Genomic DNA, 22,959 nt, shown 5'->3' with positions numbered 1-22,959 from the left:
CGTGGCTTCCTTCCGGCGCCGCTGGATGACGTCGCGACGCGCCTCTCACTCTCATTGGGCGATGCGCGGGTCACGTGGGGGCGGTGCAGCCGCGCGCCGGAAACGGATCCTCCCGTGGCCGTGGCGACGGGACGCGGCGGGGCCGGGCCGGGCCGCGCCCCGGTACCGGGGGGGGTCGGGGAAACCCCAAACGGGGCGGGGCGGTCACGGAGAGGGGGAGGGGCTTCGGGGGCTTTGAGGAGGTGCCGGGGGGGTCTCGGTACCGGGGGAGGGGGGGTTGGGGGGAGGGAGGTCCCCGGTACCGGGAGCTCAGGGTGTGTCTGGGTGTTGGGGTATCCCATTGTGGGGGCGTCCCTGAAGGGGGGGCGGGTCCCGATACCGCGGCTGGAGGGGGGGCGGTCCCGGTGCCAGGGCTTTGGGCCATCCCGCTGTCGGGGGGTCCCGGTTTGGGGCGACTCCCGGTGTTACGGGCCGGGGGGGGGGGGGGGGGGCTGTAACCGTGGCTGAGGGTCCCGCTGGGGGGGGAGGGGGGGTCCCCGCTCCGGGGCTGCGGGAGGAGCTGATACCCTGCCCCCAGCCATGGAGGGGGCCCCCGCGCCCGACGACCCCGACCGGCAGGCGCAGGAGTACGTGACCCGACTGCGGGGCCCGGGGACCCCCCCAGGCCGCCCGCCGCCCCCCGCCGCCGCCCCCGCCGCCGGGGCCCAGCCCCCCCGCGCTCCCCCCGCGCCCCCCCCCCGGGGCTGAAGCGGCCGCCGGTGGGCGGGGGGGGCGGGGGGGGGGCTGCTGGCGCTGCCGCTGGAGCTGCTGCTGCAGATCTGCGGGTACCTGGGGGCGCGGGAGGTGCGGGGGGTCCTGCCCCGCGTCTGCCGGGCCCTGCGGGAGGTGGCCCGGGACGCCGTGGCCTGGCGGCTCCGTCTGCAGCGCAGCGCCCGCGGCCCCTTCCCCGTCCTGGAAGGTGGGTCGGGGGGGGGGGGGATGGAGGGGGGGGACGACTCCTGACACTCTGGTTCCCCGTGGCGGGTCGGGGACCCCAAAGCGTTTCCCCGTGGCGGGTCGGGGACCTCCCCAACACCGCATCTTCCCAGCTCCGCCGACCCCGAGGGGGCTGCGGGGCACCGTGGAGGGCGACTGTGGGGAGCTGGGGACCCCCTCTGCCCCCCGTGTCCCGGTGACAGACTGGGGACGCTCCCTGACCCCCCCTTTCCCCACAGTGGGGCGCAACCCCCCCCAATGCCCCATTTCCCCCACTCTGCCGACCCCAGGGTGGCTCCAGGGCGCTGCATGGGGCGAAGGGGGTGGGTGGGGGACGCCCCCCGGTTCCCCAGATCCCCCCATCAGTTTGGGGCCCCCCCCGACACCCCCGTTTCCCCACAGAGGAGGGGTTCGACTGGTCGGCCGCCTGCGTGGACCTGGAGGAGCACCTGCAGCGCTGGGGGGGCGGCGGGGCCCCCATGGAGCACTTCTCCCTGGACGAGGGACACTTCGCCTCCGTCGATTCCGTCCTCCTGCTGCAGGTGGGGATGTGCTCGGGCCGGGGGGGGTCCCCCGGTTCTGGGGGGGGTTCCCCGCCTCACTCCCACCCCCTCCTGCTTGGCAGGGAGGGACCCTCTGCGTTTCGGGTGCCCGCGACCGCAACGTCAACCTGTGGGACCTGCGGCAGCTGGGCCGGGCCCCCGGCAAGGTGCTGGTGAAGGCGCTGGGCACCGAGCGCAACGGGACGCACAAGGTGGGGGGAACAGCCGTTATCCCCCCCCCTCACGCCTCGGTTCCCCGCCTTGGGGAGCTGCTGGGGGGGTCCCGGAGCGGTTTAGGGACCGGTCGTGGGTTTGGGCTCTCCCTCGCAGGGCTGGGTCTGGTGTTTGGCGTCTCGAGACAACAAGGTGTGCTCCGGCTCCTGGGACAGCACGGTGAAGCTGTGGGACCTGGAGGCCGAGGGGCAGCAGTTTGGGGAGATCAGGTAACACCCGGGGGGGGGGCTGGGGGGGTCCCGGGGTGTCCGGTTGAGCCCAACCCTCCCCTCGCCCCCAGGGAGAAGGCGGCTGTGCTGTGCCTCTCCTACCGCCCCGACGTCCTCGTCACCGGGACTTACGACAAGACAGTGACGGTCTACGACCCGCGAGGTCAGTCCTGCCTGGGGTAGGGGACCCCGGCGGGGAAGGGGGGGGGTGCTGAGGGGGCCCCCGGCTCAACCTCCTTACTCCGGCAGCCGGCCAGGCCCTGGTGCGCAGCTACAAGCCCCATGCCAGTGCCGTCCTGTCCCTGGCGGCCGACGACCGGCTCATCGTGTCAGGCAGCGAGGACCGGACCCTCGTCGTCTTCGACCGCCGTGCCGATGGGGTCCTCCAGCGGCTGCAGGTGGGTCCTGCTGCCCCCCAGAACCGCAGGAGGGCCAGGCTGGGGCTGGGGGCTCCGTCCCCTGCAGCCCAACGCCTTTCTCCCCCGCAGCTGGAAAACTACCTGCTCTCCATGTCGTACCGGGGGACGCAGCTCTGGGCTGGGGACAACCAGGGCCGGGTGTACGTCTTTGGGAACAGCGCTGGCAGCTTCCAGCCCGCCCGGGTAGGGACCCCGAGGGGTTGGGGGTGCGGGGGGGGGGTGGGGTGGGGGGCCGGGTGCCCCCCGATGCCTCACAGGGTGTTTTTGTGTCTCCCTCTCGCAGTACTTCGACGTGGGGCACCGGCTGCAGATCACGGGGCTCTGGCACTCGCTGGGGTCCCTCTACACCACATCCACCGACAGGACGCTGCGGGTGAGGGTCTCTCCGTCACCGGGCCGGGGGGGGGGCCCCACACCGGGCTGGGGGGGGCCTTCTGACCCCACTGGGGGGCCAGAGGGCTGCGAACGGCTTTCGCTCTCTTGCAGATACACGTCCCTACAGACCCTCCCCGCACCATCTGCTCCTGGACGCACGACGACGTGCTCAACGGGGTAAGGCGGTGCTTGGCCCCTCGCACGCGCGTGTGCGCACGCCTTGGCTTCCCCCACCTCAGCCCCAGCACCGCATCTGCCGTGCCGGTCTTTGCACCGGGGGCTCCCCAGGATGGAGGGGTGTCCCTGTGGGGCAGGGGCTGTCCCCCCGGCAGGCCCCCCGCCCCAGAGGTGCCCCCCACCCCCCTGACGCCCCTCTCGTCCCCCCCAGATCAGCGTGGAGGGCGACGTGGTGGCAGCCGCCTCCGGAGGCCTCTCGGTCGAGGTGTGGAGGCTCCGGACCTGATTCGTTGCCGCGGCCCCGTGCTTGCGCTGCCGGGAAGGGGGGGCTGCCGGGGCCGGGGGGGTCCCCGTCGCCAGGGGGGTCTGTCCCTGCTCCCCCTCCCAGCGGGCTCCCGCCGAGTGCGGGGACCCCTCTGCACCCCCCGACGTGGAGGAGACGGGCCCAGCCCTGCGCCCTCGGTGGGGCTGGGAGCTGCCGCCTGTGCGTGGGTATTAAAAGGATTCGACTGGAGTGGAGGTTGCGTCTCCCCGCGGGGGTACCCGTGGTTTTGGGGCGAAGCTGGGCGGTTTTGGGGCGCTGCAGGGGACGGAGGTTCCGGGGTCCGGCGCCATCCCCCGAGCCGAGTCATTTCGCTTCCGGGCGTCTCTTGCCCCACCGCGGCCACCGTCCCGCCTTCAAGATGGCGGCGCGCAGCCGTACGGCAGAGCGAGCCGCGCTCGGCTCGGCGGCGGGGCGGAGCAAGATGGCGGCGCTGGGGGGCGGGGCAAGATGGCGGCGCGCAGCGGCGGCGCGACCGAGTGAGGCGGCCGGAGCCCCATGGCGGCGCCGGGACAGGCGCCCGCCGAGGTCCTGCGGGCCGTGCTGAAGCCGAGCGGGCCCCTCCCGGCCGAGAGCCTCCCGGTGCGCGGGTACGACTTCGCCGATGGCCTGGACCACGCCGCGCTGCTCCGCTCCTTCCGCACCACCGGCTTCCAGGCCACCAGCTTCGCCCAGGCCGTCGCCGAGATCCACCGGATGGTGGGGACGCCGGGGTCGGGGGGGGGGGGGGGCCGCCGGGCGGCGGGAGGGGGGGGACGCCGGGGTCGGGGGGGGGGGGGGGCCGCCGGGCGGCGGGAGGGGGGGGACGCCGGGGTCGGGGGGGGGGCCCCCGGGCGGCGGGAGGGGGGGGGCCCCCGGGCGCGGCCGGAGCCGGTCCTGACCCGCCCCGCGTCCGCAGATCGCGGCGAAGCTGGAGCCGCTGAACGAGGAGGAGCGGGCCCGGGCCGGGCTGGGCGGGCCGCGGCCGCCCTCGGGCTGCACCATCTTCCTGGGCTTCACCTCCAACCTCATCAGCTCCGGCGTGCGGGAGACCATCCGCTTCCTGGTGCAGCGCAACATGGTGCGGGGGGAGCGGGCGGGCACCCGCGGCTTCGCGCGGAGGAAGGGTCTGGGGTCCCACCCGCCCCGGGTCCGTCGGCAGAGTCCCCGGGGGAGCTCTCGGGCCCTTGGGGAGTCCCCTGGGCGGTCCCCGCCCTGTCCCTGAGGTCCCTGTAGGGTTCCCGGGGGATGCGCCGCTCCCTGGGGTGTCCCTGAGGTCCCCAGCCTTGTCCCCACGCTGTTCCTCAGGTCCCTCTGGGATCCGGGGGGTTCCCAGCTTGGTCCCTGAGGTCCCCGGGAGGCCCCACTCTGTCCCCGGGCTGTCCCCCAGGTCCCAGCGTGGTCCCTGGGATGTCCCGGAGGTCCCAGCCCTGTCCATCTGGTGTCCACGAGGTGCCAGCTCTGTCCCCAAGAGGTCCCTCAGGACCTCTGGGTCCCAGCGTTCCCAGTTTGCTCTCCGGGGTGTCCTGGAAGTTCCTGGGGGCTCAGCCCTGTCCCCGAGGTGTCCCCTCCTTGTCCCTGGGGTTGTCCCGGGGGTCCCCAAGGTCCTGACGCCGTCTCCGCCCGGGGCAGGTGGACGTGCTGGTGACCACGGCGGGGGGCGTGGAGGAGGATCTCATCAAGTGCCTGGCGCCCACCTACATCGGGGACTTCAGCCTGCGGGGCCGGGACCTGCGCCAGAGCGGCATCAACAGGTACGGGGCACCGGGGTCCCCTCCCCGGCACTGGGGTCCCCTCCCCTCCCCGGCTGAGCCCGTCCCCTCCTCCCCAGGATCGGGAACCTGCTGGTGCCCAACGACAACTACTGCAAGTTCGAGGACTGGCTGATGCCCATCCTGGAGCGGATGGTGGACGAGCAGGAAACGCAGGTGGGGGGTGGCCGGCCCGGACGCCTGGGTCCTCCCCGGCTGGGGGTGGGCGCGGGGGGCCCGGACGCCTGGGTCCTCCCCGGCTGGGGGTCCTGAGCGTGGCGGTCCGGCAGGGCGCGAGGTGGACCCCCTCCAGGATGATCGCGCGGCTGGGCAAGGAGATCGACAACCCCGAGTCGGTCTGCTACTGGGCGCAGAAGGTAGGTGGGGACGGGGGACGGTCACCGCGGGCGTCACCGCTCCGTCCCGGCGGTGTCACCGCTCCTCATCGCCCGGCGCCGCGTCCCCTTTCCAGAACAACATCCCGGTGCTGAGCCCGGCGCTGACTGACGGCTCCCTGGGGGACATGATCTTCTTCCACTCCTACAAGCGCCCGGGGCTGGTGCTGGACATCGTGGAGGGTGAGCGGGTCCCTGGGGGGTCCCCTCGGGACGCTGGGGTGCCCCCCCCCGGACACTGGGGTCCCCCCCGGACGCCGGGGTCCCCTGACGGCCGTCTCTGCCTGCAGACCTGCGCCTCATTAACACCCAGGCCATCTTCGCCAAGAAGACGGGGATGATCATCCTGGGCGGGGGGCTGGTGAAGCACCACATCGCCAACGCCAACCTCATGGTGAGGGGGGGACGGCCCCCCCCCCCCCCCCCCCCCCCCCGTGTCCTGGAGGACGGGGAGGGGACGTGGGGCACCCTAAGGGGACAGGGAGGGGGCACGGGGGGGCTCACCCCGCTTCTTGCCCCGCAGAGGAACGGGGCCGACTTCTCCGTCTACGTCAACACGGCGCAGGAGTTCGACGGCTCCGACTCGGGGGCGCGGCCGGACGAGGCCGTGTCCTGGGGCAAGATCCGGATGGACGCCACCCCCGTCAAGGTGGGCCGGGGGGGGGGGGATCTGGGGTTCCCGGGGGGGGGGATTTGGGGTTCCCGGGGGGGCTCCCCCACCCTCACCCCCTCTCCTGCACCCAGGTCTACGCCGACGCCTCTCTGGTCTTTCCGCTGCTGGTGGCGGAGACGTTCGCCCAGAGAGCTGACGCCTTCCCCTCGGAGACGCCGGGAGACTGAGCCGGCGGCAGGGTGTCCCCGGAGGGTGAGCCCCCACCTCGGGAGGGGGGAGCCCCCCACCTCGGGGGGCCGAGCGCCCAGTTTGGGGGTGCTGAGCCCCCAGTACCTCTGCAGGGGCTCCCGTCTCAATGCCCCCAGGCTCCGCACCCCGCGCCCCAGACGCCAGCGCGGAGAGAGCAGGAGAGAGCGGGGCGATTCCCCGGAGCGGGGGAGCTGGGACCCCCGTGCCACCGTCCGCCTGTCGCGTGTGTCCCCGTCACCCTCCCTCTGCCCTCGCCCCCGCCCGCCTGTTGCCCCCTCCCCAGCACTTGTATTTATTTGAGCCGCTCGGGGGTCCGGGTGGCTCCGTGCGCTCCCAATAAAGCACCGCGGCTCCTCTGCACCGTGGGTTTATTCGTCGTTACCGGGGGGCGCAGAGGGGCGCCCTGGCACCCCCCGAAACCTGGGTCACGTGGCGGCGTCCCCCTCGGGCTGGAAGGTGTCCTCGCGCCAGAGCTGGACGTGGCCCTCGGTGGCGGTGAGCAGGCAGGGCAGGGTGGGGTGGAAGGAGAGGGACTGCACCACGCCGCGGCCCACGGCCAGGCTGAGCGCCAGCGAGCCCTGCGAGGGGGGTGAGGATGTGGGGGGGCTCCCCTGGCACCCCCAAAGTGGGGCCTGGCCACCCACCCACCCACTCACCTCCACCAGGTCCCAGAAGTAGACGTTGCCGTCCTCGGAGGCGCTGCCCACGTGGGTGTCCTGCTCACTCAGCACGCAGTCCAGCCGGTACGCCGTGCTGCGGTGGCCCGTGTACCTGTGGGGGGGAGTCCCGGGGGGACGGGGTGAGGCGGGGGCCCCTCCTACAGCCCCCCCGGGGGGGCACAGGGCCACGGGGAGGGGGCTCGTACTCGCCCAGCAGCTCCCCCGTCTCCTTGTCCAGCAGGCGCAGAGTGGAGTCGAGGCTGGCGGCCAGGGCGCACTGCCCGTCCTTGCTGAAGCAGACGCTGGTGATGGGGCCTGGAAGGGGACGGGAGTTTGGGGGTGTCCCGGGGAGCCCCCCACCGCAGAGCCCCCCCTCCGGGCATCCCGCACCCCCTCACTCACTCCCTACGTAGTCGGAGTAGAGCTGGCCGGCACGCAGGTCGTAGCGCCGGACGCGACCGTCCACGGAGCTGCGGAGAGGGGGGGTTAGCGCTGGGGGGCTCGCAGGCCCCGATCCTGGGGACCCCGCTGGCCCTGTTCCCCCGAGCACATCCCCGTCCCTCACCCCGAGAGGATCTCGTGGTCGGAGACCTTCACGCTGGAGACGCCGTCCTTGGCCTCATCCAGGACCTGGACGGGGTCGGGGCGGCGGGAGCGGCAGTCCCAGCACCGGACGGTGGAGTCGATGGAGCCTGGTGGGGGGTGGGGGGGAAAAGGGGGTGTCGGGGGGGGAAAAGGGGGTGTCAGGGGGGCTCTGGTGCTGGCAGGGCCCCCCAAGACCAATCCTTTACCGGACACGATGATGGTGGCCTCCTCGTTGAACTGAACGCAGTTCACCTTCTGTGGGAGAAGCAGGGAGTCGGCGCCCTGCAGGGAGCCCTGGCCCCCCAGAGCCCCCCCCCCCCGGTGTCCCCCGTGTCCTCACCCCCGCGTGTCCCCGGTACTTGCGGACCACTTGCCCGGTGGCCACGTCCCACAGCACCACGGTCTTGTCGGCGCCGCAGGAGCAGAGCTGGCTGTTGTCGAAGGAGCTGGGGGGGGCCGGGACGCCCTGTCAGCGGGGCTGGGGGGTCCCCGAGGGGTGGGGGTCCCCGCAGCCCCCCGCCCCTTACCCGGTGGCATCCAGCACCTCGTAGCCGTGCCCCTGGTAGGTGCGCAGCGCCGTGCCCTTGTGCGGGTTCCAGAGCTTCAGGGTCTTGTCGCTGCCGCAGGTCAGGCAGTAGTTCCCGTCCACTGGGGAGGGGGAGCTGAGGTGACCCCCCAGCGCCCCAAATGGACACCCCCTCCCCAGAAGCTGGGGGCCCCGATTCCCCGCCTCGGGGATGCGAGCCCGGGTCCCCTTTCCTCCCGCCTGGGCCGGGGCCGGGGCTGTGCCTCCTCCCCCGGGATGGGATCAAAGAGTTGGGGTCCCCGTGCCCCCGGGATGGGGCCCGGGTCCCCGTTCCCCCCGCCCCGGGTCCCCATCTCCTTCCCCCGGTCCCGCGGTGCGCCCCCGGCCCCGTCTCCCACCGTTGAAGCGGACGGCCCGCACGGCGCCCTGCCCGCACTCCAGCGTCCGCACCCGCCGCCGCGGCAGCTCGGGACGGGCGGGCCGCGGCCGCGGGAAGGCCATGGCGGGCCGGGAACGGGGCCGGGGCCGGGGCCTCTTCCGGCGGCGGCGGCGGAAGCGGGTGGCGGGGCGGCATGGCGGACCCGCGGCGACCGGCGCGGGTGGCCAGGTGGGACCGAGAGGGGACCGGGAGGGCACCGGGGGAGGATGGGGAGGGTACCGGGAGGGGACGGGGGCCCCGGCCCGTCTGACGGCGCTCGCCCAGGTACAAGCCGCCGGCCACCGAGACCAACCCGGCGCTGGAGGACCCCACGCCCGACTACATGAACCTGCTGGGGATGGTCTTCAGCATGTGCGGGCTCATGCTCAAGGTGGGGGCCCCGGCCCCGGCCCCAGCCCGGGGGGCAGCTGCACCGGACGGGGCGGGGGGGCTCCGGCACTGGCCCGGGAGGGCACCGGGACCGGCCCGGGGTGGGCGGTGGGGTGATATTTTGGGGGCTGAGGGCTGTTCCTGGGGGGTTCTGGGGTGGCCGAGGGGGCACAGAGACCATTCCCGGGGGGGTTGTTGGGGTGGTCGAGAGCCAAGGGGGGACGGGGGCTGACCCCAAGGGGGGTCAGGGGTGGCTGAGGGGGGACAGGGGCCATCCCCAGGGCGGTTTAGGGGGACAGGGGCCATCCCCAGGGGTGTTCGGCGGACAGGGGCCGTCCCCAGAGGGCTTAGGGGGACAGGGGCCGTCCCCATGGGGGTTCAGGGGGACAGGGGCCATCCCCACAGGGCTCGGGGGGACAGGGGCCATCCCCAGAGAGGTTTAGGGGGACAGGGGGACAGGGGCCATGCCTGGAGGGGGTTCAGGTGGACAGGAGCTGTTCCCAGAGGGCTTGGGGGCGGGGGGGGGCTGTTCTCAGGGGGTCATGGGGACAGGAGCCATTCCCAGAGGGTTTGGGGGGACAGGGGCCATCCCCATGGGGGTTCAGGGGGACAGGGGCCATCCCCACAGGGCTCGGGGGGACAGGGGCCATCCCCAGAGAGGTTTAGGGGGACAGGGGGACAGGGGCCATGCCTGGAGGGGGTTCAGGTGGACAGGAGCTGTTCCCAGAGGGCTTGGGGGGGGGGGGGGCTGTTCTCAGGGGGTCATGGGGACAGGAGCCATTCCCAGAGGGCTTGGGGGGACAGGGACCATCCCTAGAGGGCTTTGGGGGACAGGGGCCATCCCCAGGGGTGTTCGGGGGACAGGGGCTGTCCCCAGAGGGCTTAGGGGGACAGGGGCCATCCCCATGGGGGTTCAGGGGGACAGGGGCCATCCCTAGAGGGCTTGGGGGGACAGGGGCCAACCCCAGGTAGATTCAGGGGGACAGGGGCTGTCTCCAGGGGACCCCCACACCATACCCCTCCGCCCGCAGCTGAAGTGGTGCGCCTGGATCGCCGTCTACTGCTCCTTCATCAGCTTTGCCAACTCCCGCAGCTCCGAGGACACCAAGCAGATGATGAGCAGCTTCATGTGAGTGCCAGCGGCTCCGGATCCGGCCCCGGGGTGCCGCATCCCCTGCGGAGGGGACAGTGGGGAGACCGTCCCGGTTTTGTGGGGGTCTCAAGGCTGGGCTGGTGTCTCTCCCCGCTCCAGGCTCTCCATCTCAGCCGTGGTGATGTCCTACCTGCAGAACCCCCAGCCCATGTCCCCGCCCTGGTGACGGCCGGTGTCGTTCCCCAGGGAGGGCGCTCACCGTGGGGGAGGCAATGGGTTGTGTCGGGGCCGGGACAATAAAGGGGGTGCTGGGGCAGAGCTCGTGGTCGTTGTGGCTTGTTCGTACCTGTGTGGGCTGGACCCTGCTCAGAGCCGCGGCGTCAGGGCGCAGATGGGGTGGATGGACACCCCCCCCCCCCGGGCTTGGGGGAGCCCCAGGGGTGTGGGACCCTGCTTGGGGGATCTGGGGGGCCTGGCGGGGGGAATGGTGGGTGAAGGCAGCAGGAGTCTGAGCAATGGGGTGTCATTGAGCAATGGGGTGTGAGGGCTGAGGGGAGCCTGGGGGGCCCAAGGGGAGCCCTGGGGGCCGAGGGGAGCCATGGAGGTGGCGGAGCCCCGGGAGCTAAGGGAAGGCCCTGGGGGCGCTGAGGGGAGCTCCAGGGGCAGCCAGGGCTGAGGGCTCCCCTCAGCACCCCGGCGCCATCGCCTCTGTGAGGGAGCCGGCTCCTCGACGCCCCATTGGAGGAGAGGGCTGCCCGTCTCTCGCTCTCCGCCGACCACGGCTCGGCGGGGGCGGGGTTTCGGGAGCTGCCACACGTCATTGGCTACCGGGCGTTCTCCCGCCGCGGGAGGAGCCGTTGCCAACGCCCGCCCGGGGAGGAGGGACTCGCGGTGTCAATCATGGGCACTCCTCCTCCTCATTGGCGCCAGTCCGTTATGTCACCGCCCCGCCCGTGGGGGTCTTCGCGGCATTCCGTTACGCCCCGCCTTCGCTCCCCCCGCCCCTCGCCGTCCATTGGCTCCCGCTGGCCCAGAGGAGGGGCGAGGCAGGGAGCCCCCCCCGGGTCATGTGAACGGGCGGTCACATGACCGCGCCCGCGAGCGGCATGGCGGTGCCCGGGGCGGCGGCTCTGCTCCTCCTCCTCCTCGGGGCTGCGGCGGCCGCGGGCTGCGGGTACCAGGTGGGCCCGGGGGTCTGGGCCGGGGAGCCGCCGGGGGCACCGGGAGAGGCTGGGGCGGCACCGGAGCGTCCTGGGGAACGGGAACCGGGAGGCACTAAGGACACTGGGAGGCACTGAGGGAACCGGGAGGCACTGGGGACACTGGGATGGACTGGGGGAACCGGGAGGCACTGGGAGCGCCTGAGGAAACGGGGACTGGGAGAGACTGGGGGAAACTGGGGAGCTGGGCGAGAGCGTGGTGGGGGAACTGGGAACCCGGGAGGGACTGGGGGGCGACTGGGAGGAGCTGGGGCAGGGAGGGACTGGGCTGAGGGAGCTGGGATACTGGGAGAGACTGAAAGGAACTGGGGAAACGTGGATGGGGCAGCCGGGCTGGGACTGGGGGAACTGGGAGAGATCAGATAGGGGGAGCAGTGGGGGGCTGGGAGAGGGAAACTGGGACAGTTTGGGCCTGGAGAATGGGAAGGGATTGGGGTCTGGCCTGGGCTGGGACTGGGAGCACTGGGGAGGGGGTGGGATGGGGGCCCTAGGGGAGGAAGAGGAAGATCTGGGGTCCCGGGGTGCCTGGGGCACGGCTGGACAGCGATGGGGGGGGACCCCGGCGTCCTGGCCGCTGGTTTTTAGCAGCCGTTTGCATCCTCTCCCGCAACCCAACGGCTTCTTCCAGAAACGGTTTGGGGGGTGGGCAAGGGGGGGACGCGGGGTGTAGGCACAGCCCCGTACGAGCCCTCAGAGACTCCGCTTGCGCCCGCAGTCGTGTCCGCCCACGCGCCCCGACCTCCTCAACGTGCACCTGGTGCCCCACACGCACGATGACGTGGGCTGGCTCAAGACGGTGGAGCAGTACTTCTACGGAGGTGGGTGTCCCCTGCACCGCGGGGCCAGGGAGGGGCGGTGACGTCCCCAAGGCCACCGCAGCGCCTGCAGGGACGGAGGTGACGCTTCCGAGGCCGCTGTGGGGGTGGAGGCGACGCTCGGCGAGGCCAGCGCGGGGGCGAAGGGACGCCAAGTGCCGGAGATGGAGCCTGCGGCCTCCCGGGGGGGGTGGGTTGGGGGCGGAGGGACAAACCTTGCCCCTGGGACGGGGACAGGAGCCCGCTTGTCCCCAGCGTGGTGTTGTGACCCTGGTTTGCCTCTTGTTTTTGCCCCTCGGCGCAGTGCTGGGACCCCTGGATCTTTCTGTGTGTCCCCCCCCTGTGTCCCCTGGATGTTTCCATGCCCCCCCCGTGTCCCCTGGACATTGCCGTGACCCTGTCCCCCCTGTGCTGTGACCCCCACGATCCCTGGATGTCACCTGTGTCCCCACGGATGTTGCCGTGACCCCGTATCCCGTACCACGCCCTGACCCTGTGCCCCCCCCCACCCCCCCCCGTTTGACCCCGTCAGTGCGTAACGAGGTGCAGCACGCGGGGGTGCAGTACATCCTGGACTCGGTGGTGGCCCAGCTGGTGGCCAACCCCTCCCGCCGCTTCATCTACGTCGAGGTGGCCTTCCTGGCCCGCTGGTGGCGGCAGCAGGACGAGGCCACGCGCCGCACCGTGCGCCAGCTCGTCGAGCAGGGTGCGGGGGGGGGGCATCCTGGGGAGGGGGAGGGTGTCTGCTGCTGGGAGGGGTGTTGGGGGTGTCCCTGGAGGGGGACGTGGGCATGGGGGCACACAGAGACGGGGGGGGGGGCTGGTGTGTCTCTGAGGGTCACGGGGAGCACGTGGGGACATGGAGAGGGAATTGGGGTGTCCTTGGGGGGGCTGGGGTGTCCCTCAGGGTCACAGGGAGCACGCAGGGACATGGAGGGGGAATTGGGGTGTCCTTGGGGGCACACAGGGACATGGGACAACAACTGGGGTGTTCCTTGGAGGACGTGGAGGGGGGACGGGGCTGGGGTGCCCTGGGGGGACAGGGACTTGCAGGGGGGTACTGGGGTGTCCCTACAGGGATTTAGGGGGGTACTGGTTGTCTCCAGAGTACAGGGGCTGCGCAGGGACGTGGAGGGGGACTGAGGTGTCTCTGGGGGGTTACAGGGGGTGCACAGGGACACAGGCAGGGACCGGGGTGTCCCTGGGGTGAGATGGGCACGGGGGGTGCGTGGGGATGCACCTCTGAGGGGGCACGGGGGCCGGGGGGAGGGTGGGGACCCTGGGGTGGCCCCCAGGGACTCGGGGTGCTGCCAGTGTGAGGTGCCACGGTCCCCGAGCCAACACCACCACCCCCCCCCCCATCCCCGTCCCCGTCCCCGCAGGGCGCCTGGAGTTCGTGGGGGGGGGCTGGTGCATGAGCGACGAGGCAGCAGCCCACTACGGCCCCGCCATCGAGCAGCTGGCGCTCGGCCGCCGCTTCCTGCGCCGGGAGTTCGGGGCCTGCGGCACCCCCCGCGTGGCCTGGCAGATCGACCCCTTCGGGCACTCCCGCCAGCTGGCCGCCATCTTCGCCCAGGTGGGGACCCCCCCACCCCGCCCCGGCCCCATGGGGGACCCCGGTGTCCGGGCTGACCCTCTCCTCCCCGCAGATGGGCTACGACGGGCTGTTCGTGGGGCGCGTGGACCACCAGGACAAGGCGACGCGGGAGGAGCTGCGGGAGATGGAGCTGCTCTGGCGGGCGAGCGGCAGCCTGCCGCCCCCCGCCGCCGACCTCTTCACCGGTGCGATGGGGCCGGGGTCCCTCCTGGGGCCGGGGGTCCCTCGGGTCCCCCCTGAGCCTTCCCTGGGGGCTGGCCCTGTCCCGGGGTGCCCCGCTGGGTGCTGCCCATCCCCTGAGCCCTCCCCTGTCCCCTTCCCCTCCCCTCCCGAGGGTGACCTGTCCCCACTGTCCCTCTCTCTGTTCCTGGGTCTGCTGTCCCCTCCTGTGGCTGTCACCGTCCTCTGGGTCCCCTCCGGGATTTTTCCTTGTCCCCACGGCAGACCCCGTTCTCCGTCTGGCTGATCCCAACCCTGTCCCCAGCCCGCCTCTCCTGTCCGTGTCCCCATCCCCGGGGCTGGTCCCAACCCTGTCCCCAGCCCAGCCACCCCATCCCCGGGCTGACCGAGGGGGTGACCGTCCCCAGGCATCCTCCCCAACGTCTACAACCCGCCGTCGGGGTTCTGCTGGGACCAGCTCTGCTCCGACCCCCCCGTGGTGGACGAGGACAGCGAGGAGAACAACGTGGACGGCATCGTCTCCACCTTCCTGCAGATCGCTGCCAGCCAGGTGGGTACCCCCCGGCCGTGGGGTGCTCCCTGGGGTGGGGGTGGGGGGTCCTGGACACCAGGTTTTCCCCCCAGGATGGGGGGTGCTGACCTGTCCCACCCCACCCCCCCAGGCCGAGCGCTACCGCACCAACCACATCATCATGACGATGGGCTCCGACTTCCACTACGAGAACGCCAACCTGTGGTTCAAGAACATGGACAAGCTCATCGCCCACGTCAACGCTCGGGTGAGCGGGGTCACCCCCGTGTCCCCCCCCGTGTCCCCCCGTGTCCCCCACCCCCTCTCCAGCCCTGTCTCGCCCCCTCCCCGGCTTTTCCAGCAAGCCAACGGCAGCCGCGTCCACGTCCTCTACTCCACGCCATCCTGCTACCTCTGGGAGCTGCACCGGGCCAACCTCTCCTGGTGAGGCCGGCGGGGCGAGGGGGAACCCAGGTGTCCGGGCGGGACGGACGGACGGACAGATGGACGGATGCAGCCTGGCTTTCCCGCAGGTCCCTGAAGACGGATGACTTCTTCCCTTACGCAGATGGCCCCCACCAGTTCTGGACGGGCTATTTCACCAGCCGACCCGCCTTCAAGCGCTACGAGCGTCTCAGCAACAACTTTCTCCAGGTGGGACGGCGGCCCGGGGGCCAGGGTCCCCCCTCCCAAATGCCAGGGTCCCCCCTCCCAAATGCCAGGGTCCCCCCTCCCAAATGCCAGGGTCCCCCCTCCCAAATGCCAGGGTCCCCCCTCCCAAATGCCGGGTCCCCCTCCCTGACCCTCCCTTCCCTCCCGGCAGATCTGCAGCCAGCTGGAGGCTTTGGCAGGGCTGGCGGCGCGGGAGGGTCCCTACGGGCCTGGGAACAGCTCCGTGCTCCGTAAGCGCCAGCACCGGGCCCCCGGGGACCCCCTTGGATGCCCCTGATGTCCCCTCACCCCCCGCCCTGGCAGGCGAAGCCGTGGCTGTGGCCCAGCACCACGACGCCGTGACCGGCACTGAGAAGCAGCACGTGGCCGACGACTATGCCAGGCAGCTGGCAGCGGGGTGGGAAAGCTGCCAGGTAGGGCCTGGCTGCCCATTTTGGGGGGACAAGATGGGGTTTTGGGGGTGCAGAGCCAGGGCCAGCAGCTGGGGGTGAACCAGCATCACATCTGTAGGGCAAACTGGTGTCTGGTGGGGGTGAACTGGTGTCTGTGGGGGACAGGAGCCGGTGGCCATTTTGGGGACGAGCCCCTGGCCCTGGGCAGTGTTTTGTGGACAAGCTGGGGTCTGGGTGGCCAGAGGATGGGAGCTGGTGGCCGTGGTTTCGGGGGGGTGAGTCAGTGAGCGGCCCTCGTTACCGGCTGTGCCGCATAACCGTCCCCTGCTCCCGGCAGCTCCTGGTCGCCAACGCCCTGGCCAGCCTCAGCGGCAGCAAGGAGAACTTCGTCTTCTGCAACGCCCTCAATGTCAGCGTCTGTCCCCTGACGGAGGCGGCCGGCCGCGTGAGCACCTCGGCAGGGGGCTGGAGGGGGGCTGCGGGGTCCCGGCAGGGCTAACGCGCCGTGTCCCTCTGTCCCTCAGTTCACCGTCATCCTCTACAACCCCCTGGGCCGCCGTGTGTCCTGGCCCATCCGGCTGCCGGTCAATGGGGCGTCCTATGCGGTGACAGACCCCCAGGGCCAGCCTGTACCCAGCGAGGTGAGCCCAGGCCAGCTGCTGCGTCCCCCCACCCGCCCGCTTCCCTCCCTGACCCTCCCTGCCCGTCCCCAGGTCGTCCCGGTCTCCAACTTCACCCGCCGGCTGCGGAGGGACAGCGGCAGCGCCACGTGGGAGCTCCTCTTCCAGGCCTCCGCACCCCCCCTGGGTTTCAGCACCTTCACGGTCTCCCGGCTGAACCGCGGGGACCCCCGTGCACACCCCGCCCGGACCCCGGTGTTGTCGCAGCCTCGGGAGATCCAGAATGAGGTACGGTCCCGCTGGGGAGGATGCATTTCCCCCACAAGTGTTGGGCACTGGGTGGATGCAGTTTGGGCTCTGTCCCCGCAGGGTCCTGGGGGCTGGAGCCGGTGCCTGGGGCAGAAAACCCATGACCTTAAGCCCCAGGTGGTCACACCTCCATTGGCCCAGTTAAACCATTCCCGGGGTGATGGGAGGAACTGGGGGAGCAGGAATGGGCTGAGCGGACGCGGGGCAGATGCTTGACCCGCTGCTGTCCGGCCCCGCAGCACATTCGGGTGCTCTTCGACCCCGTCACCGGGCACCTGAAGGAGATCCAGAACCTGGACAAGAGCATCTCGCTGCCTGTCTTCCAGAGCTTCTACTGGTGAGTGCTGGTGGGGCCTGGATACCCGGGTCCCTCGTGCGGGACCTTCCTCCACCACCCCTCCTCCTCTCGCCGCAGGTACAATGCCAGCGTCGGCAACGACCAGAGCACCCAGGCCTCTGGTGCCTACATCTTCCGCCCCAACAGCTCCGAGCCCATCCCTGTCTCTGGCTCCAAGCGGGTCTCCACACACGTGGTGAAGGTGGGTGGTGGGGCTGGTGTCCCTGGGGGCGTCCCCGGGGTGGGGGTGTCCCCAGGGTGCTGAGCCCCGCTCCATGTCCCTCGCAGAACACGCTGGTGCAGGAGGTCCACCAGAACTTCTCCTCGTGGTGCTCCCAGGTGGTGCGGCTCCATGCAGGGCGGCCCTACGTGGAGCTGGAGTGGACCGTGGGGCCCATCCCCGTGGCGTGAGTTAGGGACGGGGAGCCCCTGGGGACGGGGGGCCCCCTTGGAGCCCCCCGCTCACCCCCTGCCTCTCCCAGGGACGGCTGGGGCAAGGAGATCATCAGCCGCTTTGAGACGACGCTGCAGACGGACGCTCGCTTCTACACCGACTCCAATGGGCGGCAGATCCTGGAGCGCAGGTCGGGGCTGCACCGGGCGCTTGCCGTGGCCCCCCGAGACCCCTGTCCCCCTCCCCGTAACTGGGCTCTGCCTCGTCCCCAGGCGTGACTACCGTCCCACGTGGAACCTGAGCCAGACGGAGCCTGTGGCAGGGAATTACTACCCCGTTAACAGCCGCATCTTCATCAAGGTTCCGGCTTTGGGGTGGTAGCAGGGAAACGGGCGACTGAGCCCGGGGCAGAGCTCATCGCACCCACGGCCCTTCCCTCCCTGCCCGCAGGACAAGAAGTTCCAGCTGACGGTGTTGACGGATCGCTCGCAGGGCGGCAGCAGCATCTTCGACGGCTCCCTGGAGCTCATGGTGAGGGGACGCGGCGCAGGTGGTCCCGGGGGCGGGGGCCACGCTGGGATGTAACCGCCATCCCCTCCAGGTCCATCGGCGGCTCCTGTACGACGACAACCGGGGTGTGGGGGAGCCGCTGGTCGAGCTGGGAGCCGACAAGCAGGGGCTGGTGGTCCGCGGCCGCCACCTCGTCCTCCTCGACACGGTGGAGTCGTCAGCCGACCAGCACCGGCTCCTGGCGCAGGAGCTGTTCATGGCACCCTACGCGGTGCTGGCGCCCGGCGGGGGCCCGTCCTACCGCCGTGGTCAGCCCGGCCTGCGGCAGGTGAGGTGGGGAGGGGGCTGCCTGGGATGGGAAGGGGGTCTGCCGTGGCGTCCCCTCACCCTCTCCCCGCAGTTCTCGGCGCTGCGGCAGGAGCTGCCCCACAACGTCCACCTCCTGACGCTGGCACCCGGGGACGCCGGCACCCTCCTGCTGCGGCTGGAGCACCAGTTTGAGAGGGGGGAGAGCGCCAACGGCTCCCAGCCCGTCACCATCGACCTCCTGGTGAGCCGAGCCCGGCCAGGAGCCGACCCTGTGGCCGGGCTCCCCCCTCAGCTCAGCCTGCCCCAGGCTCGAGGGGCTCCCGGGGCTGATCCCCGGTCCTGGAGGCGATCCCACCCACAGGGACGGATATGGCGGGGTGGTCGCTATGGTGGGGTGGTCGCTGAAGGGTTTTTTCCCCCTCTCCCAGAACCTCTTCTCGGCTTTCACTGTCACCTCCGTGCAGGAGATGAGCCTGGGAGCTGACCTGCCACTCGATGCCATCTCCCGCCTGGTCTGGACCCCGGCTACAGGTACTGGGGGGTCAGGGGGGGCTCTGGGGGGGGCTGGAGCCTCTCCTCACCCCTCCCCTCTTCTCCCAGGTCCGGCCCAGCCCCGGCCAGTCCCCAAACTGGACCCGAGCCGGGTCACGCTGCAGCCCATGGAGATCAGGACCTTCCTGGCCACAGTGCAGTACAAGGTGCCTGGAGCTGGCCCGGGGGGGCCGTGAGTGGCCCCGGCTTGACCGGGGGGCTCTGCCCTCAGCCCCCTCCCTCGCAAGTGCATTAAAAACCACGAGATTTTTTCTCAGGCACGGTTTAATCGGGGCGAGAGGCGGCGTCAGGGCTGGGGGGCGGCCGGGGCCTCCCCCTCGTGCGCGTAACGGCACTGGGTGCCCAAGGAGCAGTTTCCCTGCGGGAGAGGAGGTGGGTGAGGGGGCTGTGCCTTGCCCCAGGGCCAGCCCCCCCCCCCCCCCTTGTTCCCGACCCACCTCCTTGAAGCGTTTGCAGGGGAAGTTTTTCAGGCTGGTGCTGTCATCCGTCCGCTCCGTCCGTTTGTTCTGGTGTCGTTTCCGCTTCTCCTGGAGGGAGGGAGAGATGCCGCCCCTGGCGGGGGGGGATGTGGGGTGAGGGGGGCAATGTGGGGTGAGGGGGGCAGAGAGATGCCCCCCTAAAATGAGAGAAGGGACCCTTCCCTCCCCCTGCTTTTTTGCGGACCTTATTGTCTGTCCTGGCAAAACATGGGGGGCTCTTTGAGAAGGTTTGAGGGTGGCTGCTGGAAGCCCAACCCCAAAATCGGACACCTGAGAAGCCCCTCCTGCCCTTACCCAGCCTTGGCCCTGGCTTTGGGACCCCAAAAGGCTTCGGGGTTTTCTGGGAACCGCTTCAAGCCCCGTTTTCTGGAGCTGGGGTTGGCATCGTCACGGAGGACGAAGGAGGCCTGGAGCCTGGAGGGGTGAAGGGGGGGGTCAGGATAATTTCGGGGGGATCGGCGGGTCCCCCCTCTATCCCTCATCATACGCAGGCTCCACGGAGAGAATGCGGGCAGCCGGGCTGGTCTCTGCGAGCCGCTCACGCTTCACGGGGTGGATCTTGGTCTGGGGGAGATGAGGAGGGGGCGTTCAGCTCAGCCCCGGGGGGGGGGTGGGGGGGTCCCTGAGCCCCCTCCTCACCCAGCAGCGCATGATGTCCCAGAGCACGGCGGGCGGCGCGTCCGTCTTCACGGCGTTCTTGCAGGCGTGGGAGAGCGACACGCGGTAGCCGGCGTGCAGGAGGGCAGACCTGGGGTGCGGCGGGTCAGACTCGGGGGGACGGGGGGTGCAGGGATGGGGCTGGGGGGTGGGAGGTGGAGGATTCCCAGGGTTTGAGCCCGAGGGAGGGATGTTTGGGGTGCCCCTACCTGAACTGCAGCAGGGAGGGGGTGTTGCAGTGGATGGTGCTGCTGAGGCTGTCGAGGGTGTAGTAGAGGGGGACGTCGCTGAGCTCCTGCCCTCGGCACACAGGGAGCAGCAGAGTCAGTGCCAGCCCCAAAATTTGGCGGGGGTTCGGCCCTGCCTCGAGCTGAGGATGCCAGAGCCGTCCCCAGGGCCGCTCCCCTCCCTGTCCCGGTACCTCGGTGATGACGCTGAGCATCCCCCGCATCCGCTCCTCTGTCTGGAAGCGCCCGGGGCTGCTCTCCAGCGCTGCCAGCACCCGCTCCACAAAGGCTGGGTCGTGCAGGGGCTCTGCCCACATGGGGCCACCCAGCTGGGGGGGACACGAGGAGGGGGGGTCGGTGCTGGAGGCAGGGCACCCGGGGGACGGGGGGACGCGCACCCACCTGGTGCCGCTGCTGGCAGAACTCGCAGGTGGGACCCACGGGCGGCCCCGTGGCTGCCCCATACTTGAAGCTGGAAGGGGAAAGCCAAGGTGTGAGCAGCCCCCCCACTGTCACAGCCCCCCCCCACCCCCCCCAGCCCCACCGTACCCGGTGCCGTGGCTCGTGACTTTGCCCAGGCGCTGGAGATGGTGGGTGCCGCAGCCCACGCAGTGGTACACCAGGGCCTGCTTGCTGCCAGGACAAGGCGGGGGTCAGGGACAGCAGGAGGGTGCAGACCCCCCCCGTGGCCCCCCCTGTGAGTCCCCCCCCTCACCTGGCTGAGGCCTTCACCTTCGCCTGCCCCGTGAAGACCCGCACGAAGACACGGATATAGAAGTCGGCACTGACGGAGAGCAGCGGCATGATGAAGCGCTGGTAGCAGTTGGCGCGGCTGTCCAGGCTGTGCAGGATGATGCGGAGGGCCTGGGGGGGGACACACAGGACGGCCCTGACCTGCTGCCCCCCACCCTCTGCTGCCAGCAAGAGCGTGGTGGTCTCAAGGACCCCCCTAGCACTCACCATCTCGTGGCAGAACTTGCCCTTGAGGGACACGGCCCCATATTTGCTGTAACACGTCTCGGCGCTGTTCCCTGCCATCACGCCCATGTCCGTGCAGGTGACACAGAGCAGCCCTGGCCGGGGGACGAGGTCGGGGTGCCGTCAGGGTGACCCCCGGGACACCCCCCGCCCCCTCCCCAGCCCCTGCCGCTCACCTCCTTCGCTCACAGCCTGCACGGCGGCGTCCAGGAAGGGCGCGGGGCTGCCATAGGGGTCCAGGTCGATCACGTCAAAGGGCTCCCTGTCCACCTTGCACTGGTACATCAGCATCCTGGGGGGGGAAGGGGGGTCCTGGAGCAATGGGGGCCCCAACGGGCCCCCAGACCCACCCTGGTCCTCAGGAAACCCCACAGGAACCAATGCCTCTGCCCAGCACGCACTGGGAGGGGACTGGTGGGGTCCCCACAAACCAGCCCCACTTTGGGGCTGCATCCCTTGGGGCAGGGGGATGGGATGTCCCCTCTAACCACCCCTGTGGGGCTGCTGGGACCAGTTTGGGGCCCCCCAGTACAGGGGGAAAACCCCAGCGAGACCACCAGGGTGGTCAGGGCCACGGACAGGGTGTCCCGAGGGTGCTGGGGGGGGAACCACAGCGTCCCACTCCCCGGCGGGCTTCGGGGTGGGCTGCCGGGAAGCAGCACAGAGGGGGTACCTGGCGTCGGCCATGTGGGGGGCCACCAGGTCCCCCACCCCGTTGAAGGCCACGTTGCGGCTCATCAGCTCCACTGCCCGGGCTGAGAAGTCGTTGGCCACCACGGCCCGCAGCCCCGGCACCTCCTTGGCGAAGCGGATGGAGCGGAGCCCCGAGGCCGCCAGCGCCTCCAGGACCCGCAGCCCTCCCTGCGGGGAGAGGGCAATGCCGATGGGGGCTCAGGGGGCCGGCGGGGCAGAGACCCCGACTGGGGACAGAGGGGATGTGGCAGTCGTCCCCTCCCCCTCCCCGCAGCCCCCCCCAGCACCTCGCACACTTCTCCCGGCTTCGCCGTCCGCGGGGCCTCGGGGCCGTCAGGCGCAGGCGTGGTGTCACCGTCACCGTCTTCTGGCGGTTGGGGGCTGCCCGTGCCCATCTTCTCCTCCCCGGGGAGGACGACTGGAAAAGAGAGGGGGGCCCGGTGGCAGAGCAGAGCCCTGGGGACGGGGACCCCGAGGACAGGGCCAAGGGCGAGCGCAGGGGACGGGGACCCCGAGGCGGTACCTACCCCTGATCCCCTTCGGCTGCAGCTGGAGCCGAGCGAACTCTGTCATGATGGCGCAGCTGGGGGGGACGCGGCGTCAGGGACCCTGCTGGGGCGGGTGGGGACAACCCCAAGCCCCCCATGGTCCCCCTGGGGCAGCCCAGAGCCCCCACGATCCTCCCAGGACACCTCAGAGCCCCCTGGGACAACCCCATGGCCCCCCCGGACCCTTCTGGGACCCCCCAGAGCCCCCCCATGACCCCGCTAGGACAAACCCGAGCCCCCCACGACCCTCCCGGGACCCCCGGGACCCCCAGCCCCGCTCACGTCAGGTCGCGGTTGAAGCCCTGCACGGGGTTGTAGAAGACCTCGTTGGCGCTGGGGAAGAGGATGGTGGCTCGGCCCTCGGAGATCAGCGTCTCGCCGGCCCCGGGGGGGTCCCCCGCGCCCGGGGGGGGCCCGGAGCCGTTGGGGGAGACCCCGTCCATGGCAGGGGGAGCGCGGGGGGGGCCCGGGCTGGCTCTGCGAAAGGTGCTGAAGGCGGCTGCTGGGGGGGGGGCGGTTAACGCTGCGGGTTAACGGAGCGGCCCTGGGGGGGAAAATGGGGCTGTCTGGGGGGGGCCGGGGAAATGGGGGGAGGCTGGGGAGAGCCCCGAAAAGCGGGAGCGAGAGGCGAGGCCCGGGAATGCGGGAGGGGACGAGCCCCCCGCCGGGAGAAGGGGGGCAGCGGGGGAACACGGAGCCCCCAGAGGGGCCGGGGTCAGACGCCCAAGGCGGGACCGGGGGGGGACAGAGTGGGGACAGCCCCCTCAACACGTGGCACGGGACAAGGCCGGGCGCCCCCAAATCCCGCCCGCGCCCCGCCAGACCCCACCCCACCCCAACGGCCACGCCCCTGCAGGCCCCGCCCCGCCCCCCCCCCCCCGCCGGTACCCCCCGCTCACCCGCCCGCACCGCCCCGCGCATCCTCCGCACCGCCCCTCACATGGGCGCCGCCATGTTGCGGCGGGCCGGGCGCGGTCACGTGACCAGCGGTGGATGGCTCCCTGTGAGGGTCATAAAAGCTCCGCCCGCCTCTAACGCGGCCGGGAAA

General features: G+C 71.5%; 6 protein-coding genes across 10 annotated transcripts; 4 read left to right on the top strand and 2 right to left on the bottom strand.

Annotated features, from left to right (window-relative positions):
* The first annotated feature begins 579 nt into the window (after nucleotides 1-579).
* On the top strand, nucleotides 580-3,445 carry FBXW9 (F-box and WD repeat domain containing 9). Its single transcript, XM_075525838.1, has 11 exons — nucleotides 580-626; nucleotides 750-958; nucleotides 1,378-1,517; nucleotides 1,601-1,729; nucleotides 1,848-1,960; nucleotides 2,032-2,123; nucleotides 2,210-2,358; nucleotides 2,449-2,562; nucleotides 2,663-2,752; nucleotides 2,866-2,931; nucleotides 3,143-3,445. The coding sequence occupies exons 1-11, from the start codon at nucleotides 580-582 to the stop codon at nucleotides 3,215-3,217; spliced, it is 1,224 nt and encodes a 407-aa protein (XP_075381953.1). The 3' UTR covers nucleotides 3,218-3,445.
* Nucleotides 3,446-3,694: 249 nt separating this feature from the next.
* Nucleotides 3,695-6,596, top strand: DHPS (deoxyhypusine synthase). Its single transcript, XM_075525868.1, has 9 exons — nucleotides 3,695-3,952; nucleotides 4,152-4,313; nucleotides 4,865-4,986; nucleotides 5,064-5,160; nucleotides 5,274-5,360; nucleotides 5,456-5,561; nucleotides 5,669-5,772; nucleotides 5,902-6,027; nucleotides 6,123-6,596. Exons 1-9 carry the CDS (start codon nucleotides 3,752-3,754, stop codon nucleotides 6,216-6,218), a joined length of 1,101 nt encoding a protein of 366 aa, XP_075381983.1. The 5' UTR covers nucleotides 3,695-3,751; the 3' UTR covers nucleotides 6,219-6,596.
* On the bottom strand, nucleotides 6,592-8,588 carry WDR83 (WD repeat domain 83). Of its 2 annotated transcripts, XM_075525870.1 has the most exons (9): nucleotides 8,409-8,586; nucleotides 8,012-8,132; nucleotides 7,825-7,930; nucleotides 7,691-7,739; nucleotides 7,465-7,591; nucleotides 7,302-7,369; nucleotides 7,106-7,214; nucleotides 6,897-7,011; nucleotides 6,592-6,818 (listed from the first exon to the last, which is right to left on the bottom strand). In XM_075525870.1, exons 1-9 carry the CDS (start codon nucleotides 8,509-8,511, stop codon nucleotides 6,666-6,668), a joined length of 951 nt encoding a protein of 316 aa, XP_075381985.1. In that variant the 5' UTR covers nucleotides 8,512-8,586; the 3' UTR covers nucleotides 6,592-6,665. The 2 variants fall into 2 exon arrangements, with proteins under 2 accessions (XP_075381985.1, XP_075381984.1); XM_075525869.1 differs by having other exon boundaries at nucleotides 6,897-7,201; nucleotides 8,409-8,588.
* On the top strand, nucleotides 8,521-10,229 carry WDR83OS (WD repeat domain 83 opposite strand). Of its 2 annotated transcripts, none has more exons than XM_075525871.1 (4): nucleotides 8,521-8,617; nucleotides 8,714-8,819; nucleotides 9,912-9,947; nucleotides 10,071-10,229. In XM_075525871.1, exons 1-4 carry the CDS (start codon nucleotides 8,583-8,585, stop codon nucleotides 10,209-10,211), a joined length of 318 nt encoding a protein of 105 aa, XP_075381986.1. In that variant the 5' UTR covers nucleotides 8,521-8,582; the 3' UTR covers nucleotides 10,212-10,229. The 2 variants fall into 2 exon arrangements, with proteins under 2 accessions (XP_075381986.1, XP_075381987.1); XM_075525872.1 differs by having other exon boundaries at nucleotides 9,850-9,947.
* Nucleotides 10,230-10,547: 318 nt separating this feature from the next.
* Nucleotides 10,548-18,588, top strand: MAN2B1 (mannosidase alpha class 2B member 1). Its single transcript, XM_075525812.1, has 24 exons — nucleotides 10,548-11,092; nucleotides 11,847-11,949; nucleotides 12,479-12,652; nucleotides 13,329-13,522; nucleotides 13,596-13,728; nucleotides 14,131-14,273; nucleotides 14,386-14,502; nucleotides 14,596-14,678; nucleotides 14,768-14,888; nucleotides 15,058-15,136; nucleotides 15,210-15,319; nucleotides 15,636-15,743; nucleotides 15,823-15,939; nucleotides 16,012-16,206; nucleotides 16,467-16,564; nucleotides 16,643-16,766; nucleotides 16,853-16,971; nucleotides 17,047-17,148; nucleotides 17,231-17,318; nucleotides 17,409-17,489; nucleotides 17,560-17,796; nucleotides 17,869-18,018; nucleotides 18,206-18,308; nucleotides 18,378-18,588. The coding sequence occupies exons 1-24, from the start codon at nucleotides 10,997-10,999 to the stop codon at nucleotides 18,503-18,505; spliced, it is 3,003 nt and encodes a 1,000-aa protein (XP_075381927.1). The 5' UTR covers nucleotides 10,548-10,996; the 3' UTR covers nucleotides 18,506-18,588.
* TRMT1 (tRNA methyltransferase 1) lies at nucleotides 18,576-22,956 on the bottom strand. Of its 3 annotated transcripts, none has more exons than XM_075525813.1 (17): nucleotides 22,811-22,956; nucleotides 22,194-22,413; nucleotides 21,891-21,946; nucleotides 21,651-21,781; nucleotides 21,344-21,531; nucleotides 20,847-20,962; nucleotides 20,653-20,765; nucleotides 20,408-20,556; nucleotides 20,242-20,325; nucleotides 20,095-20,164; nucleotides 19,887-20,021; nucleotides 19,675-19,760; nucleotides 19,448-19,556; nucleotides 19,296-19,372; nucleotides 19,103-19,222; nucleotides 18,767-18,881; nucleotides 18,576-18,687 (listed from the first exon to the last, which is right to left on the bottom strand). In XM_075525813.1, the coding sequence occupies exons 1-17, from the start codon at nucleotides 22,830-22,832 to the stop codon at nucleotides 18,616-18,618; spliced, it is 1,863 nt and encodes a 620-aa protein (XP_075381928.1). In that variant the 5' UTR covers nucleotides 22,833-22,956; the 3' UTR covers nucleotides 18,576-18,615. The 3 variants fall into 3 exon arrangements, with proteins under 3 accessions (XP_075381928.1, XP_075381929.1, XP_075381930.1); XM_075525814.1 differs by having other exon boundaries at nucleotides 22,194-22,410; nucleotides 22,811-22,949; XM_075525815.1 differs by having other exon boundaries at nucleotides 22,194-22,455; nucleotides 22,811-22,936.
* Between the last annotated feature and the right edge of the window lie 3 nt (nucleotides 22,957-22,959).

This window comes from Mycteria americana, chromosome 28 (genome assembly GCF_035582795.1).
Source record: "Mycteria americana isolate JAX WOST 10 ecotype Jacksonville Zoo and Gardens chromosome 28, USCA_MyAme_1.0, whole genome shotgun sequence".
Taxonomy (NCBI): Eukaryota; Metazoa; Chordata; class Aves; order Ciconiiformes; family Ciconiidae; genus Mycteria; species Mycteria americana.
Note: the sequence above shows the minus strand (reverse complement) of the source record. Positions and strands in the feature narration are given on the sequence as shown.